The 16,877-nt window shown below is 40.4% G+C and overlaps 3 protein-coding genes across 3 annotated transcripts, besides 5 other annotated features; 1 reads left to right on the top strand and 2 right to left on the bottom strand.

Moving 5' to 3' along the window:
* Positions 1-809: 809 nt before the first annotated feature.
* PVX_122945 (hypothetical protein, conserved) lies at positions 810-4,721 on the bottom strand (the record flags this gene model as incomplete). The annotated part of the gene is made up of 5 exons (XM_001617102.1): positions 810-3,429; positions 3,614-3,813; positions 3,994-4,110; positions 4,339-4,417; positions 4,609-4,721. 5 exons carry the CDS (start codon positions 4,719-4,721, stop codon positions 897-899), a joined length of 3,042 nt encoding a protein of 1,013 aa, XP_001617152.1. The 3' UTR covers positions 810-896.
* Positions 4,722-6,437: 1,716 nt separating this feature from the next.
* On the bottom strand, positions 6,438-11,478 carry PVX_122940 (hypothetical protein, conserved). The gene has a single exon (XM_001617101.1). The coding sequence runs from the start codon at positions 11,115-11,117 to the stop codon at positions 7,014-7,016; it is 4,104 nt and encodes a 1,367-aa protein (XP_001617151.1). The 5' UTR covers positions 11,118-11,478; the 3' UTR covers positions 6,438-7,013.
* Positions 9,118-9,139: a microsatellite.
* Positions 9,582-9,624: a microsatellite.
* Positions 11,479-11,785: 307 nt separating the features above from the next.
* Positions 11,786-11,822: a microsatellite.
* Positions 11,823-12,767: 945 nt separating this feature from the next.
* On the top strand, positions 12,768-14,958 carry PVX_122935 (hypothetical protein, conserved). Its single transcript, XM_001617100.1, has one exon. The coding sequence runs from the start codon at positions 13,049-13,051 to the stop codon at positions 14,951-14,953; it is 1,905 nt and encodes a 634-aa protein (XP_001617150.1). The 5' UTR covers positions 12,768-13,048; the 3' UTR covers positions 14,954-14,958.
* Positions 13,356-13,376: a microsatellite.
* A 1,873-nt stretch (positions 14,959-16,831) lies between the features above and the next one.
* Positions 16,832-16,872: a microsatellite.
* Between the last annotated feature and the right edge of the window lie 5 nt (positions 16,873-16,877).

The following is a 16,877-nucleotide window of genomic DNA, read 5'->3' as shown; positions in this document are numbered from 1 at the left end:
AGGATCTGCTCAACGAGCTGGTAAATAAAGACACCAGCGTGTAGAAAACTTAACGAACTGTCACAAAGAGGGGGTGAGGTGGGGGATGAATAGGCAGAAGTGGATGCTTCCCATTGGAGTTATTCCCTCTTCCATTTTCCGCCATTTCTGCCCCTTCATGTGGAAAAAAAAAATACCCTTGATAGGCAATCTATCTGTTATCATGGCTGATAAGACGCTTTTTCCATTTAATTTTTTTTTTTTCTCTCACCCTCTTATTCCACTTTCCGATGTGTATTAAAAAATTTAATTTTTTTTTGATGCAACTTTTAAATAGCTAACTTTTTTGCGATAAAAAAAAAAAGGTGATAATGTTATTATCGAGTTGAATACAGACACATTTGTGGAGATCCATGTCAAGTGGAGTAAATGTGCTCATATGCACGCACACATATTCACATACATATGTGTAAAATTAAAAACAAATGGATCAGGAGATGAAATGCGGGGCAAAAAAAAAAAAAAAAAAAAAAAAATGGGCGGACTTTTATTCATGGCTCAAACAAAGCATTATTAGGTGGGAAAAAAATGCATGGATAAATGGATGGGTGAAGTTGAATACACAACTGCATGGCTACACTCTATTTGTTAGTAGAACAAAAAAAAATAAAAAAAAACACACAAATGTGTATATATACATATATATGTATATACTGTGTACTAGGCGAGCGCACCCGTTGGACCATTTTGCACTTCTGCGAAACTGCCACGGCGCTGCTTACTACTTTGCTGCCCCATTTTTCAAATTAAACCCAAAAAATCACGGCCATGGGGAAAAGAAAATAAAGAAAAAAAAAAAACATAAATAAATAAATATATAACACAAAAGGGGCAAGCAGAGCTTCCATACCAAATCATCAGTCGTTATCATTACTAGACGGTATGTGTATACAATTAATTATTAGCGCAAAGGATGTGAAAAAATAAAAAAATTTGGACGCTTTGCTTTTCTTTTTGTTATCTGAGCGGTCTTTATCCTGTTTATGCTTATGAATTAAATAATTAAATAATTTTAAATTGTCAAATTTACTGTTTTTTTTAATCCTCGCAAAGTAAAGATTCGCGTCCATGTACTCGCTTAACAGTTCACTGTTTTGACGCCAGTCTGTAGACTCGTTAATGCAATAATTTTTGTTGTTATAATACAAGTGGATGTTTTTATGTGGCCTGGATAGCAGTTTTACTCTTTCCCTTCGCAGGATCCTCTTGTGCATCTTCTTGTATTTCCACTTGTACATTTTGGTGTACCTCATTTCGCAAATTTTGCTGAAATTTTCCAGCTCAACGTTGTCAATTCCGGAGAGGTAATACGCGGGCAGCTTCAGGTCCAATTTCTTTTGTTTCTCTTCTGCATGTTTGATGGAGGCGTCTCCCTGGAGTTGCAGTTGGGTTTGCTTGCACAGCTCTGGAGCTTCCTCCCCGCTGCTGCGTTTATGTTCGCCCGTTTGGTCCACTTGACCCGCTGATTCCTTTTCATGTGGTTCGTTTTTTCCCAACTTGGTAGAGTTTGCGCCCCACTGCTTGGGTCTATCCCTCTTCTCATTGGGCTTATAATTATATATGCTGATGATGACATCCTTCTGCAGGGCCATCATCCTTTTCTTCTTCCTCCTCTTTTTGAGTACAATCTTCTCGTTGGCTTGCGCAAGGGCAGAGCAGTCATCGTGTCCGTTCTTGGCATTGCCACCGCTGCCACCGCTGCCATCGCCGCTGCGATACAGTGGCTCGTCCTGCCGCGTGGCACTCTTGCCTGTGCTGAACATTTTGATCTTGCCCCGGTTGTTGTGGCCACCATTGCCGTGCTGGCGCTTCCTCGAAAACAGCTTCCGCAAGTAGTTTATCTTCTTTATCATCTTCATTTTGCTCATCTGTTTGACGCTATTCATTTCTAGGTTGGCACTGGTCTGCTGGCAGTAGGTCGAAAAGTCATTCTTATTTATGTTGGCGTATCTAACCACGTAATAGGTCTCCACTTTGCTTTTAAACTTTCGGATGAATGGGAATTTTTTCTTATACAGAATTGGGTACTCTACTTTTTTTCTCGCGTGCGTCAAGTTGCTGAAGCAGTTAATTTTTGTTTCGTAGTTAATTTGTTTCCGTCTGATTTGTTTCGAATGGCCCACTCGAGCAAGGGAGTCACCATCGTGTGTATCTTTTTTGCGTAGGCCGTTTTTTCCCGCGCTGTTTTTTCCAACACTGCTTCTACTCTGGCAGTCCTTACTCAAGCCGCTTCTAATTAGGCCCCCTTTGCTAATACCGCTCCTAGAGCATTCGCTGTCTCTCTTCCAGTTCTTAATAACAATGATGTAGTTGTTATTATTGTTGGCTCTTTTCCTGTTCAGGCGAATGATATCATCATCCTGGTACTCATACAGTTCGTCTGCATTCATTTCGTCTCCTACGTAGCTGGCCCTGCTCTCGTTGCATATCTCACTGCACATGTCGTTATTGGAGCTACCCGTGGATGACAAGTCGTTCCTAATGAATAGAGAACCTATGGTGTTATCCAAATTTATGATCCTTTTTTGTGTGTACTTACTGATTTGTTCAAAATCGTTACTTAATTCTTCGGAGTAGCTATGCTTCTTCCTAACATTAGATAATTTCATTTTGCTCAACTTGGTATTTTTATTCTTGTCGTTCTTCAAATGGGTGGCATTTTTTTCAATTGCTTTATTGGAAATGTTGCTCAGTTTGGTAATATCATATTCTTCTAAACTCTTTTCCTTCTTTATCTTTTTCTTTACGTTGTACGTTTTGCTTCTACATTTGCTATCGAGAATATTTTTCGAATGATAGTCTCTTCCCTTTTTGGTCCATTTGGAGTCTACTACTTGGGATTCAATGGAGGGGAATTTTTTCCTTTTCTCACTTCTGTCTCCACTGCTGAGCGAATCGTCACCAGTTTGCACTTCCTCTATGTTGATAGCTACATCGTTCAGGACCACTACATGATGCGAGCACTTCTTATCCACGACTTGTAGCTGGGGGTTTACAAAATTGATGTAGGACGGCCTCGTCTTCGTGAAGAGTATCTCCTTTATATTGTTAAAAACGCCGATATTAAACGGATTATCGTTTTGGTAGAAGGTCTTTATCTGCTCGTACGTGGTTTGATTCGTCACAATTGTGTAGATGTGGTAGCACAGCAATCCTATGACGAACCACAAGGTTAGGATGGTGTAAATGATCAAAATGATGCTATCTGTGGCCATGCGCCATATGTGAATAAATATTTTCTCCGTGTTGTAGCCCTGGTCTGATAGGCTGTTAATGCATATGGTCAGTTTGTAAATACTCGCCCCCAGAGTTATGCATATCAGGATGTACAGGTTAAAAACGAAGTACACGAAGTATTTGTAGTTCCTCGTCCCGATGCAGTTGCCCACCCTGAGCGGTAGAAAGGGGGGGGGGGGGGATAACCGTGAGGGCACCGTCCGAGCAGCGCACATAAAGGAGATTATGTACGGCTGGCGGGGTGGACGCACAAGCGAGAACGCATATACGTACATATACACATATATATACATATGCATATACACGTGCCGCTTATCAAAGCAGGCGCGCGCATTACCAGGGGCAGTGGTGGTCGAACTTCTCCACGCAGTTGTCACAAATGGAGCAGTGCACAGTCCGTATGCCCCTATATATGTTACACGTGTAGCAATACTTGAGCTTGTAAAAATTCCCATTTATCAAAACCTCCTTCTGTCGTGGCGGTTGCGTTTCCCGGTACTGTTGGATTATCACATCGTAAATGTTTAGTACGGATTTCTGCACAAAGGGGGGGGAGATTCAACATAGAATTGTCCACGTAGAAACATTGATGCCCTTTCTTCAAATAAAAAAAACACGCAACGTGTGCGATTGAACAATCGGGGGGTCCACATGAGAAAGCTGCAAAAAGCTTCCCACACATGCGCGTGAATATTCTACCAACGTGGTGGCCAGTACCTGTCTTGGTATTATACCAGGGTCCATAAAACTCGTTTTAAAAAAGGTGTAAATGGTCAGTGTGAAAAAGAAGAGGTTGAGAAATGAGACGTAGTAAATATCTTTTTCAAAGAGCCACTGCGGGGGGGAAGCAAAAAAAAAGAAAAAAAAAGAGGGTAAACAATATGCGCGGGTTATTCTATCATAAGAGAGAAGCTTCGTAATAGTAAGGGGCACATCAAAGAGGGGATAACACACTCATCACCCTCTGACAACTGCTCCGCACGCATATGAGCGCTCTTTCCACCTCTCCATTTTGTGCCAAATTTGCATCTTGCGCATTTCGCATTTGGCATTTCGCATTACTGTTGAGGTAAAGGCGTGGAAGATGGCAACCGGGATTAATATCATAAGAAAGGACGAGATAACCGTTAAAAAGGCCGGTCTGCAAGGAGGGAGCAACGAAGCGGTCAAATGAGGGTGTCACCCTAGGTACGCACATATTTATACACATGAGTACTTCCATATAACTATGCGGATGAACGCTATTTTGCGCCTTTCTCCCCATATTTTAAGGGGAGAAAAATGCATTTGTTTAACACCCGCTGAAGGGCCTCTCCAGCGGTTGGCACTTACCCTGATACGAAAAACCCCTTGCAGTGAATTTTATTTTCTCCATATATTTGTACATTATTTATTTTGTCAAAATTCGCTTTCTCCAAAGTTTTATTTCTTTTAAATATTTTCATTTGTTATATAATAATTTCATTTTTCTAAAAAAGGGCGTCCAAATTTATGTAGAGGAGGGAATTATTCCAAGTACTGGCGCATTGGTGATCTGCCGCAAAGGGGGGGAAGGTCTGGTGGTCTAATGGCTCGTCACTTTCGAGAAGGGGATCTCCAATAGGCAGGAAATTATAATTTGGGAAGCGTGAACGGGGAAAAAAAAATAATAATAATAAATGAAGCAAAATAAAGTAGAAAAATTAAGTAGAAAAATAAAAAAATAAATGAAAAAACAAAGAGGGGCCCAGCGGAAAGGGTTACAAAATGAGGTAGAAGTGATAACGAGGTGCGGAACGCGCCGGGAGGCAGAAGGAAGAAAAAACAATATAACTGAAATGGTGGCTATGCAAAAAGGATAGCCCCAAAAAATAGCAGCTCTGACGCGCGCGGGGTGAAGAGGATTGTACATAATTGTAACATTATAACATGGTGACAATGGAATGGGGAAGGGACAATGTGAAGGTCATCCGATTAATGAAGCGTCACCCGCTCAACGAAGCGTTATCCGCTCAACGAAGGGCTCTGCATGGAGCGTGGGCCTTTGCTATAATTGCATTTTGCCAGTAACATGGCACCAAGGGAGTTAGTGAAGCCAAAGCACTTCAGCCTTTTCACTTTTTTTTTTTTTTTAGCACGAAAAAGCATATATAATGTCGTGTAATCATATAATAATAAATCACCTAATACATATCTTATATGCACAAATTAACAATTTGCACTAGCGCAGGGGCGCAAAATAAATTAGTAAGCAAAAAATTGGCCACTGCTGGGGGATTTTTACTTTTTATAGGTGACCATCTCATTCGCGCAAAATGCGAATAGCCATATTATACGTTATTATGTAAGTACATAATTCGACTGCCCCCATTTTTTTTGCCATTTTGGCGATTCGATTTAGAGAAGCGCAGATGAATGCTTTCACGAAAAATTTTCTCAGTTTTGGCGCATGTACAGAAATGGGCCAACTTCAGGGGGGACACGTTAAAAAAAATTAGCAAGTTGATGGTTAAGTGGACGCGCAAGCTGCAGCGATTTGCAGCGATTTGTAGCAGTTTGCAGTAATTCGTAGTAATTCGCAGCAATTTGTAGCAGTTTGTGGCAATTCGCCGCTATTCCCATTGCGAATTGCGGCGTTGAAATGCTACACATACATTTGTACGTAAGCTAAGCACACGTGAGCCTACGCACATACGGTTTTTACGTTTGCGCGTACTTGCGTGAGTGACCACCTCGCTGTGAGCCTACCCTTTGGCGCAGCAAAAGTGCATGTCCCTAGGAAGAGAAGTGAAAGACCGCGTGAAAAAATATTGCAAAGACGTACTTGCCTCCCCCCTATACGTGCGCAGGGGGAGCGGCGGAACATCCATCCCCGCACGTACATACCTGCAGATAGGTACACAAGTAGTTGCCCTGCTTGCCTCCCTTGAGGGGAACATTAAAGTGATTCAAAAATTTAAATGTGAATTGTTGTTATTACTGTATCAAATAATAAAGCTCTTTTCTGCCAAAGTTCGCGTGCGCTGTGACAATGGTGAGCACAGCACAGCGCTACATACGCATGCAACGGTAAGGGAATCTACACGTTACACATGTAAATGTACCGGTGTAGCTTCGCACACATACACAGCATGTGCTTACCACCCAGCACGCACTTCAATCAGTTCGGGGGAAGGGCAAAAAAAAAAAAAAAAAAAAGGAAAACACGGATATGCACATACTATTAAAACAGTTGATGACCCGTCATATAAACACACGTAGAGGAAACCTACGCGCTATTACGGGCAACATGCATTCCGACGAAAGCGCAAAAGGGAACTTAAAAATAAATTTATAAACTTTGGCCAACGTACACATCGCATTGGTGGTGAACATGGGCGCATTAAAAAGGTGAGTGAAACGGAACGGCTTTACAAAAAAGGAAGCAGCGTTGCATCAAAACGAAGGTGCAAAAAAAAAGGAATTTACAATGGGACAAAACAAGTACACACGCTATGCATATAAATGTATACATATAAATATATACATACATATAAACATATTTATATGTCTGTACATGCGCATGTACGGATAACCAGATGAACGAATTTAATTTTGCGTAACACTGAAAAAATGAGGGGGGAAGCTGGAGTGGATGCTGCCCTGGCGCTGAGCGCTCCGCGGAGGGGAAAAACGAGCCAACTGCACAAACACCAAACTGCGACGCGGGTCTCTTGGCAAATTTTTCAAAGTCCAAAATGGCTGAAAACCACGGTAGGCTAGGCAAAAAGGTCTTCTAAATTTTTTTTTGTTTTATTTTTTTGTGCCTTGAATGAATTATAGTGCACTTCGCTCTTCGTGGATAATTTGACTTGGTCACTCTGCGACAAATCACAGGTGGAGTTCTTCGTCATATTTATTGCACTGCTATTTACTCGTTTTATATTAACCGTTTTGCTGTAATAATTTGGAGGACTTCTCTCCGTCGTTTCGCCAAACTGGCCTTCCACGTTATAGCTGTTTATGCAAGCAGTCTGGCTGTTCGGATGCCCCCACGGGTTGTATTGCTGCCCTGCCCCATTGGCCTCGCTCAAATTGTAAAAAAAATCGTACTGGTTATTCACCCTATCTGCATGATTCAATCCGCTGTTTACTTTATTACCATCCACATCGTTGTGGTAAAAATTGGCGAAGTTTGCAGTTTGGCTATTTTGATAAGCCCCCGCAGGCTTCGCAAAAGCGTTATTATTATTATTATTTTCTATAAATAGGAAGTTATCATTTCGATAGACCTCCTCTTTACTGTTCATAATGTTTATACTGTTATTTTCATCCCCATAAAATGGCTTCTCCTCATACCTTTCTTCGCTTGGAGAGGGAAAACCCGTTTTGTTATTAGCAGCTGGGTTGTACGAGTACACAGAGCAGTTAACTGCGTAGTCCCCCTTGGCATGGAAATTGGGTCCATTTCTTGTTTCGTTATTACTTTGATGCATGTATGGATTATTTCTATTGGATGCATTATACGCGTTAATAGTTTCTAAATTTTCACCATTTTCGTGGTTAAATGGGTTCATTTGAGCTCTACTGGTGCTGCCATCAAAGGGGTTGGCCTCATGCTGGTTGAACTTTTCCTGACCGTCGAAATGGTTGTCGTTACTGCTGTGGGGGGGTGTGCCTCCGCCATAGTGATGGTTGGCACCATTTACTGCCAAGGTGTTATTCATCATTCCATTTGCAACGTCTTGGTGGAATTCTTCGTCTCCCTTATTTACGTTTAACGCACTTTTTGGAGCCTTCTCTCCGTTTCCACCTCCTGATGGGTGCATAAACGGTTGGTCAGCAGGATAACCGCTACTTACAAATTTATGTGCGTCATCATACCCTTCAATCTGCTTGCAACCATTTGCACCATTCGTTATGACGTCTATTTCTCCCTCCTCAATTTGCACATTATTGGACAGGGTGTTATTCGCGTTGGGGCCGCTGACACTGTTGTAAAGATTTTCCTCATTGGGGTTTTCTTTAACATCCTTTTCATCATTTTCATTTTTTGACCACAATTCTGTGTCATTGCCAAAATTGTCACTTAGGTTTTTCTTTTTCGTTTTTTTGCTGGAGAAAATATTCCTCCATTTGCTTTTTTTTTTTTCCTTTTCAGTGTCTACGCTATCTTTGTTTTTATCATCAGGTGATTGTGCGGGTATGCCTTCGTCGTCTTTCCCTTTTGGGAAGTCCCCCTCGGGATGGTCATACGTATTGTTATCGTTCGGTGCTAAGTTATGGGAGGTTTGCTCTCCATCGAGCATCTCCTCATTATTAAAACGTTGTTCCGCCATGCCTTCTACAGTGTGCATAACGTTGTGACCATTCGCCTCCCCCCCCGCGTGATGATCCACAGGCACGTCGGAATGCACGTAATGCACACCGATGTGATTACCACTTGATGGGTCACCCTCCGAATGATGCATAATAATATTCGTATTTTTCATTTTTACCTCGCTCGAACGTTCTTCTCCACCCTCAGCTGTCTCTTCCAAAAAGGGATTAATCTCCATGGTCATACTGCCCATCACGTCAATCTTGCCATCGGATGGGGGGCTATCCAGGTGGAAGTTACTCCTGTGGGAGGGGTCTCCCTCGGCGCTGTTTCTCCCCTTGCGAGTGGACGTACCACCATCGCTATGAACAGACGCCGGGCCATCACTACGAACTGATACAGGGCCATCACTACGAACAGACGCCGGGCCATCACTACGAACAGACGCCGGACCGTCAATGTTATCCCCAATTTTGTCTCTCCTTTTGGGGGCTCTTCTCGCCTTATCCCTACCCGTGGTCACTTCCCCCTTCAGTTCGCCTTCTCCGCCAATTTCATGCGCTGCACTTAATGATCTACGACTGGCCTCTTCCTCCACCTCTAAATCGTCACTAACGGAGGTGGCCTTCCCCAAAAGGTCCAATTCTCCTGGGCAGCTCTCTGCATCGTCCGAAAAGTGAGTCCGACCGATATTCGCATGCAGGTTATCGATCATATTGTCAATGTCGTTTATGTCTGTGTTTATGTTGTTAAGGGCGCTGATAATGTTAGTACTGTTTGCGAGCCCCTTCTCCTTTATCTTTCTAGAGCTCATTTTTTCCTTGGTGATACTTTCAAACAAGCTTATGCATTCATTAATTTTGTCGTTAACAGAGAGGGAAGCAAAGTTATCCACACCGATGTTCACCTTTTCATTAGGACTTCCATCCCCCTTGCAATCCATCTGAACTGTGTTTTTCCCTCCCTCGCTAGCTGCATTTATTAATTCCTTAAAGTGATCAAAAAGGTTATTTTTATACATGTTAATTGTCTCACTTATTTGTTCATCCAGTTTATGCTTAGTGTTGCTGAGGAGGTTATCAATGGAAATTCCTTCGGCAATATTTTGGTTATTCATCTTATTATTCGCTATGGTCTGTCTCAGCGTGAGCAGTTCGTCTTTGTACTTTTGCTCCAATTTGTTTGTGACTTCTTGTGTAACTTCCTTTCTGATTTGTTCTCTTAATTTGCTAAGATGGTTATCATTTAACAGGTTGGAATTAGAATTGTTCCCATTCACGTTGAAGGTGGAGTGGGAACCTCCCACTTTGGTATCATCGGGTCTGTCTGGCAATGGACTCGCTAAAGTGCACTCAGTTTGAACTTGACAGTCTACTAATTTTTTCTTTGCAACTGGGGGAATCACAGGTAGTTGTATGCTGCTAATACTCGTGGTTTTGTTTAACATTAGTCTTCCCCCCTGTTGCTGTCTCATCTTCTGCTCATTATTAACATTTCTAATATTGCTAACATTGCTAACGTTGCTGACGTTGCTGATGTTGCTGCTGTTCCCGCTGTCATTACTTCGAAGTGCCTCCTCCTGCATGGGTCCCCGGGGAAAGGACACCGTAGCGCTTTTCGGATTTATCATATGATAATTGTCTTTTATATTCTTTATCTGTTTTTTTAGGATAACATTTTCGTTGTTCAGTTGGGAATATTCATTTTTTAATTTCATAAATTTTAAATGTAGCATGTCCATTCTTTTTTGGTAATTATCAATGGAATTGTTACTGGCACAATCTGTTTGCGACACTTCTGCCTTTTCATCATTTCTTTTAGCTTGATCGATTAGTTTTAATATTAATTTATTTTTTTTATCTTTTTCTTGCGCGGATAGGTACTGCTCCCTATTTTCCTGATTGACTAGATGTTTAAGTAGGTCTAGGGATTGCTCCACGATTTGCGAATTGGCTTGCGTTTTAAAGCTATCATTAGACTCCAGGATGGACGTCTTGCTCAGGTTGTTTTTGCTATTGGTGTAGAACGAAATGTACGACAGTCTGTCATCAAAATTTCTCGAAATGTTGGATGTCCTGTTCACTTTTGGAGCGAACAGATTTATGGACTGCGATCTGGGGGAACATATTCTGTGGGAAGACGTGTGGTTTCTCGTAGACCTCACCCCGTTTGCCATTTTATTCATGTACATGCTATACTGTGGGTCGTACGCCTTATTACTGTAGTGGATTTCTGACCGTTTATCCGCGTCACAGTTGGAGTACGCGAAGCCATTGCTATCTTCAAGTAGGAAGTTGCCACTGCCCGCGTCATTTTGCATTTTACCGTTCGGGCCTACGTTGTGGCTGCTCAATTGGTGGCTGCCCAACTGGTGGCTGCCAACCTGGTTTCCCCCAACATGGTTGCCTCCGACACTGTTGCCGCCGACACTGTTGCCGCCGACACTGTTGCCTCCAACATTGTTACCTCCAACATTGTTACCGCCAGCACTGTTGTTGTTTGCCTTGTGGATGACTTCAGATTTCGTGCTCCTTATATTCGGTTTGCTTGAAAAAAAATTCATCTTTGACCTTTGTTTTTTTTAACTCGCTCAGAGGCATAAAAATGGGGGGGAAGCGATCAAACAACACAGGGGGGAGGGGGAGCACATATACATATAAAAATATATTACATGTATGTATACGGTTTGAGTATGCGGGAAAAAGGCCGAATTGGAGGTTAATCCACGCGCCAAAGAACGCATTTTCCTTAGCTACGCGAAACTCAAATACATTTGCTCTGAACACGAAAAAAAAGTGAAATCAAACAGCGCATTAAAAATGGAAATATAATTATGCCCACGTACGTAAACGCATAAGTATGCATATATATATCGAACAAATTTAAAGGAATAAAATGCTTTCGAAAATGTTTTCCTTCACTTTGGAAAAAAAAAAAAAAAAAAAACAATACATGCGTAAAGAAAAAAAAAAATGTTAATTCTTTAATATGTATGTTTTGCTGCACATAAAAAAAACGCGTTTACGCGCGTGTATAAAAATACGCATATTGGGGCATACCAAATAATTACGCAAATGACAAACAAATCACTTTTTGGCATTTTTCTTAATACCTTTAGAGAGGCGGAATTTTATTTTTTCCCCGTCATCATCATCATCTGAGATGGAGCGCGGGAAACGGGCACAATGAGGAAAGAAGCGAGCATGTATGCTTACGCAAAGCATATTTGTATTACGTACATCCGCATATTCTCTTATGTAGGAAAAATTCCCCCTCGCGTTCTTGGAAAATTTAAGCGAGCCCACTTATGCATTCTTTGCGAACGGTTATTATATGCATATGTACTTATGTGCACAAAGCGCGATGTCGAGGATGGGGCTTGAAAATTAAGAAAGGTAAAGAGAATGACCCCCTAAGACGTGTACACTGTTGTAAGTTCACACCTGCCATAAGCACACGGAAGTGGTTAAATTAATCAGCGGGCAACGCCTTTGCCATCCTGGTGAAACCAATACAGCGTGATAAAAGAAGTGGGCGTAGACATTTGCTTTTTTTTTTTTTTTTTTTTTTTAAACAATTCGTAAGCATTACTGTTTACACACGGTTGAGGAGTGGAAAAAAAATAGAAAAAGTCGTCCGTTTGAAGTTATAATATAACGCAGCTTTGCATCCTTCCCCAAACGAAATGATATCCAGAAGGTGATTCATTTGGTAATGAAGCACGCTCATTATCTGCTCTTTTGGGGGAGAATACTTCTAGCGTATCACTTTGCATAGCACAGTGGTTTTTATGCATTTCCCACTGTGACGTTTTTTTTTTTTCTTTCCAAAATGGTTAAGAGGAGGTAGAAAGCTTCTGATCCGAACTTGAATAAAACTAAAATGTGCATCAACGTGTGGCTAAAATTGTGAGCTTAGCCCTTTATAAAAATCTACCGCCCAATTTTAATCCTGTCTGGCAATAAAAATAAAGGATGCGCGATAGGCAGCTCTCTAATAGGTAAAAAAAAAGGAAAAAAGGAAAAAAAACTTTCCATTGAAAGAAAACAGGTTTTCTCTTATACACCCCACACGATCCCTATTCCTACCGCAGTTTAAAAAACTAAAATTGAGTATACGTTCCCATGTGCAACGATAAAAAATGGATAATTTTTTCCCCCAGCGTCTTAAACGCTAAAATGTTTGTCTACGCGATTTTTTTTTTTTTTAATTCGCGCAAGTATCATTGTTACGTTCTTTGACAATTTTAACGTAAAAATTGGAGTAAAAAGGGCCGTTCACAGTTAACCTATTGTAAGCTAACATCCTATTTTAAGCAAAAGGAAAGTAAAAATAAAACTGCCTGTAGGGGAAAACCCACACATTAAGCATAAACGTGCCCAAATTGCTTTACCCTTTTGCGCATTTTTGCCAAATTAGCAAAAAAAAAAGAAAATTCCTCCTCTTCTGGGCGAGCCGAATTCGCTCTCCTCGTAACCGCGTCGCCCCGGCAAAATGAGCAATTACATGAAACCAAGGGTGCAAAAAAGGTTCGGCGAAAATGACAAAAATGATGAAAATGCTCTAATTGATGAGAACAGAAAAAATATTAGCCGCAGAAATAGGGAGGCTACCAACATCTACTATACAAGCAAAAAGCTAAATGAAAAGTTAAAGGGAAAATCGAACGTAATTACGGACAGTGGGGGGAAGACGCAGCTGTCTAGTAAGGACACTTCCACAAAGCATGTAAGTGGCCATACTGCCCAGAAAGAAGAACGCGAAAGGGCAGAAACTGAGAACGATGCCAACGCAGGGACGAGAGATAATTCCGCACAGGCGGACGGAGCAACCAACGAAAGTGATCAGATAGAACAGAAAAAAAAAGAAATAAAAGAATTGGCCAACATCTGCCTTGAAAAGAACCTATCAGTTAACAGCGAAAATATCCAAATTGTCAGAAAATTAAAAGAAAAAAGAATGCTGGAAGAGCAAATCAGTAAAAATGAAAATATCAAAAATTTACAAGAAAAGAGAAGAATCCTGGAAGAAATAGAATACCACGAATGGGCGGACAGGGAAAAAAGAATAAAAGAATTACAAGAAAAAAAAATGAAATTGTTAAAAAAAGTAATGGTACAAAGAGACACAGAAAAGGCAGATAAAATATTCTACGAAGTCGAAAAAATTGTTCAAAATAGAGATAAAAATAAGGATAAAATTATCGAAAATTTTGAAAAGGAAAAAGCAAGAGATATGAGAAATTTATTTGTAGAAAGAAAAAATAATCTCAAAACAATTTTTAATGAAAAAACGGATATAGTCGATCATATGAATGATCACACTTCAAGCTACAACTTAGAATTGGAACGAAATGGAACCGTCCCAAAAAAAATAAACGAAAGGACGTCAAACAAAATTGACAACCTCCTCAACCTGAATGACCTCAACGAACTGGACATCGATTTGGATAAATCGTCCAAATACACACAGGGGAAAAAGAAACACGATCAGTTCTCTAAATATGAAGAGAAAAAGAATAAGCAAATCATTGACACGTTTTACAGATATTTAAATAAAGAGGAAAGCAAATACACGTCAGACGAATACGTGTTGGGAGAATCCTTCAAAACGCAAAAAAAAACTCAGTGCATGAAAATTAACTTCCCCACGATAGAGGTAAAGTCCGCTCAGCAAGACATTTTCGAAAAAAACATTTTGCAGTTACAAAATTTGCTCAGGGGAAAAGCCATAAAAATGTTGATGAATGATGGAAAACAATCTTACAGCGATTTAATTGAAGAATTAAAAGCGTACGAAAAAATAGATCAAATTAGTGCAAAGGATAAGGATCTATTTGAAAAGGAAAATTTTGAAGAAATAAAAGTCGATTCTTACTTAGAAAATGTGCAAGGCAAATACATATCCGAGTTGCTAGATTCGCTATCCAACGAATTGGAGAAATATGAAGAAGAAAGGAAAATAGCCGTGCTCGTCAAATATGCAGAAAGGGAAAGAAGATTAAAGGAATGCAAAGAAAAGGGGAAAAGACAAGCTGAGTTTTTATTAAGAGAAAAGGAAGATTATATATTCAACGAAATTATGGGACTTAATAACCAGACCGTTGATTCGTACCTGGAGGATATTTTAAGTAAAGCTATCAATGACGCATCGAAGGAAGAAGCTCTGATAAGGACCAAAAAAAAAGCTGAACAGCTCAACGAAATTTACAACTCATTAGATAATAATAGTGATGAAAATAACAAACTCGTAGTAAAAGATCTGGTCGGTAACTTTATCATTCCGTATGTAGATAAACAGAGGGGATTAGAGTTTGACTTGTTAGAACAGAAGAAAAATAACTGCGTGTCGAATTTTGCAACGCAGCACGTTTTTTCAAAAATTAATGAAGCTTTCTGAAAAGGGGAAAAAAAAAAAAAAAAAAAAAAAAAAAGAAAAAAAAACTGTTGGGGGGTGACTCCAAACTAGAACGGAAAAAAAAATAAACGGGAAATTTGCGGCAAGCGCGCGATAGAATAATGATGATGATTCACACTTTGGCTATTCGCCTATGGATGGGCTTCCCCCCCATTTTGCTCCTTTGCACACAACATAGAGCAAAGGGGGGAAAAAATACATACATGAATACCTACATACATGAATGCACACATACAGGCATACATGTCGTGCCCTCTTTGAACCACGGGATGCAAGAACAATTAGTTAGGAAGCAATAATCCCAAGGAATGAGTAGACTGAACATTCTATACGCCAATAAATGGCACAGCATGGATCCAACTAATTTCCTTTGCCCCTCGGAGACTCATTAAACCACGCACATTGCTTGTGTGCAAAAGTTGGCTATCTACGAGAGGGAAGGCACGTGCGGATGCGCATACCTTGCCGCAAAATTGGGGCCATCATTAAGCAGGCGCCATTCCTCAGGGGGGAATTCCAGAATGTATACCACTACAACCTTACCATTTTTTTTTAAAACAATTGACAGGGACCATTCAATTGTGCGGGCTTCTTTAGCTTAGCCTTAGACTTTGCTAAACCTTCCGCTTTTTCACCTTTAAAAATTATTTTTTTTTATCAACCTAAGTAACGCTAAAATGCTTGTAGTACAAGTGCGTTCTTCACGTCATTGTTCTTTTTATAAAATGTACATTTGTCTAAAGAACGCGTAAGAAAATGACAGGTACTTTAAAATTCGAAAGATAAAGAAAACTTTTTTTTTTTTTTTTTCCGCTCATTTGTTTGGCTGAAGAGGGTCATTATGAGCTGCATAACTGCGGAGAGCTGGGCGCGCTTAAAGGTACGACCCATTATGAACAAACCAAAAAAATGTGCCTCCCAAATGGGGAAACACTCGCTCAACACAGATTAAACTGCGCTACAATGAGTTAAACTAAATTAGGCAAATTTTGGGTGAGCAATTTTCCCTATATCGTTAAATGCACTTGGCCAAATTGAAAAAAAGGGACAAATTAAGCTTACAACCCCGCAATGGACGTTAAAGCGCGGATGAGTAACCCCTTGGCACGAAAACGTTTTTGCTGCCTCTCACATGTGCGGAAATTTAATTTGCACACACATTTGGTTTACGAAATTCGCGCATTGCGCAGTTGAGCAGTGTGGGTAAATCGCTCCGTGAGTGCTGCCGGGCCTCACATGTGTGTAAAGTGGGTGCTCAAAAGGGTATGCACGTGCACACGCGCATGTGCAAATGTGTGTGTGCGTATGTGTGTGCATAAGTACATACGCGGAGTGCTGCGAAACGAGTGACCCTGCGCATACGCATGTAATGATGGAGAAGAAGGAATACAAAGCAAGGCAAAACCTAGCCGTCAAATGGGACACACACGCTTCCCTACTTTTGCACAGCTTTAAGGAAACACCAATTGTTCTATTAAATGGAGATTTACGCAATTTTTTTTTTTTTTCTGTTTTCCACTGGTTAATCGCAACTCACACATGTGTACAAGGAAGGTGTGCTCCCTTGAACGCCTTAAATTATAACCTGCTGTGGAAATTGTCATTTTTTTTTTGTCCATGTGCGCACATTTTATGCGCAGAAAAAGGGGAAATTTTCGTGTTGCTTAATTTGTAAAAAGGCAACACATGGTACATATCAACATTTTTCATTTTCTTTCCACTTTCTCAATTTAATCGTTTAAACGTGAGTAGCAGAGTAAATTTCCAAAATTGCAAAAGGAAAAAATGCGCAATTTGGTGAAAATAAGAAAATAGCAATACGTGAAAATCGTATAAAAAAAAAAAATAGTGCGCAATTATATCATGTTCAAAGGGACAATTGGTGCAAAACGATATAATTATGGAA

The sequence above is a fragment of the Plasmodium vivax genome, chromosome 14, assembly GCF_000002415.2.
Source record: "Plasmodium vivax chromosome 14, whole genome shotgun sequence".
NCBI lineage: Eukaryota > Apicomplexa > Aconoidasida > Haemosporida > Plasmodiidae > Plasmodium > Plasmodium vivax.
Note: the sequence above shows the minus strand (reverse complement) of the source record. Positions and strands in the feature narration are given on the sequence as shown.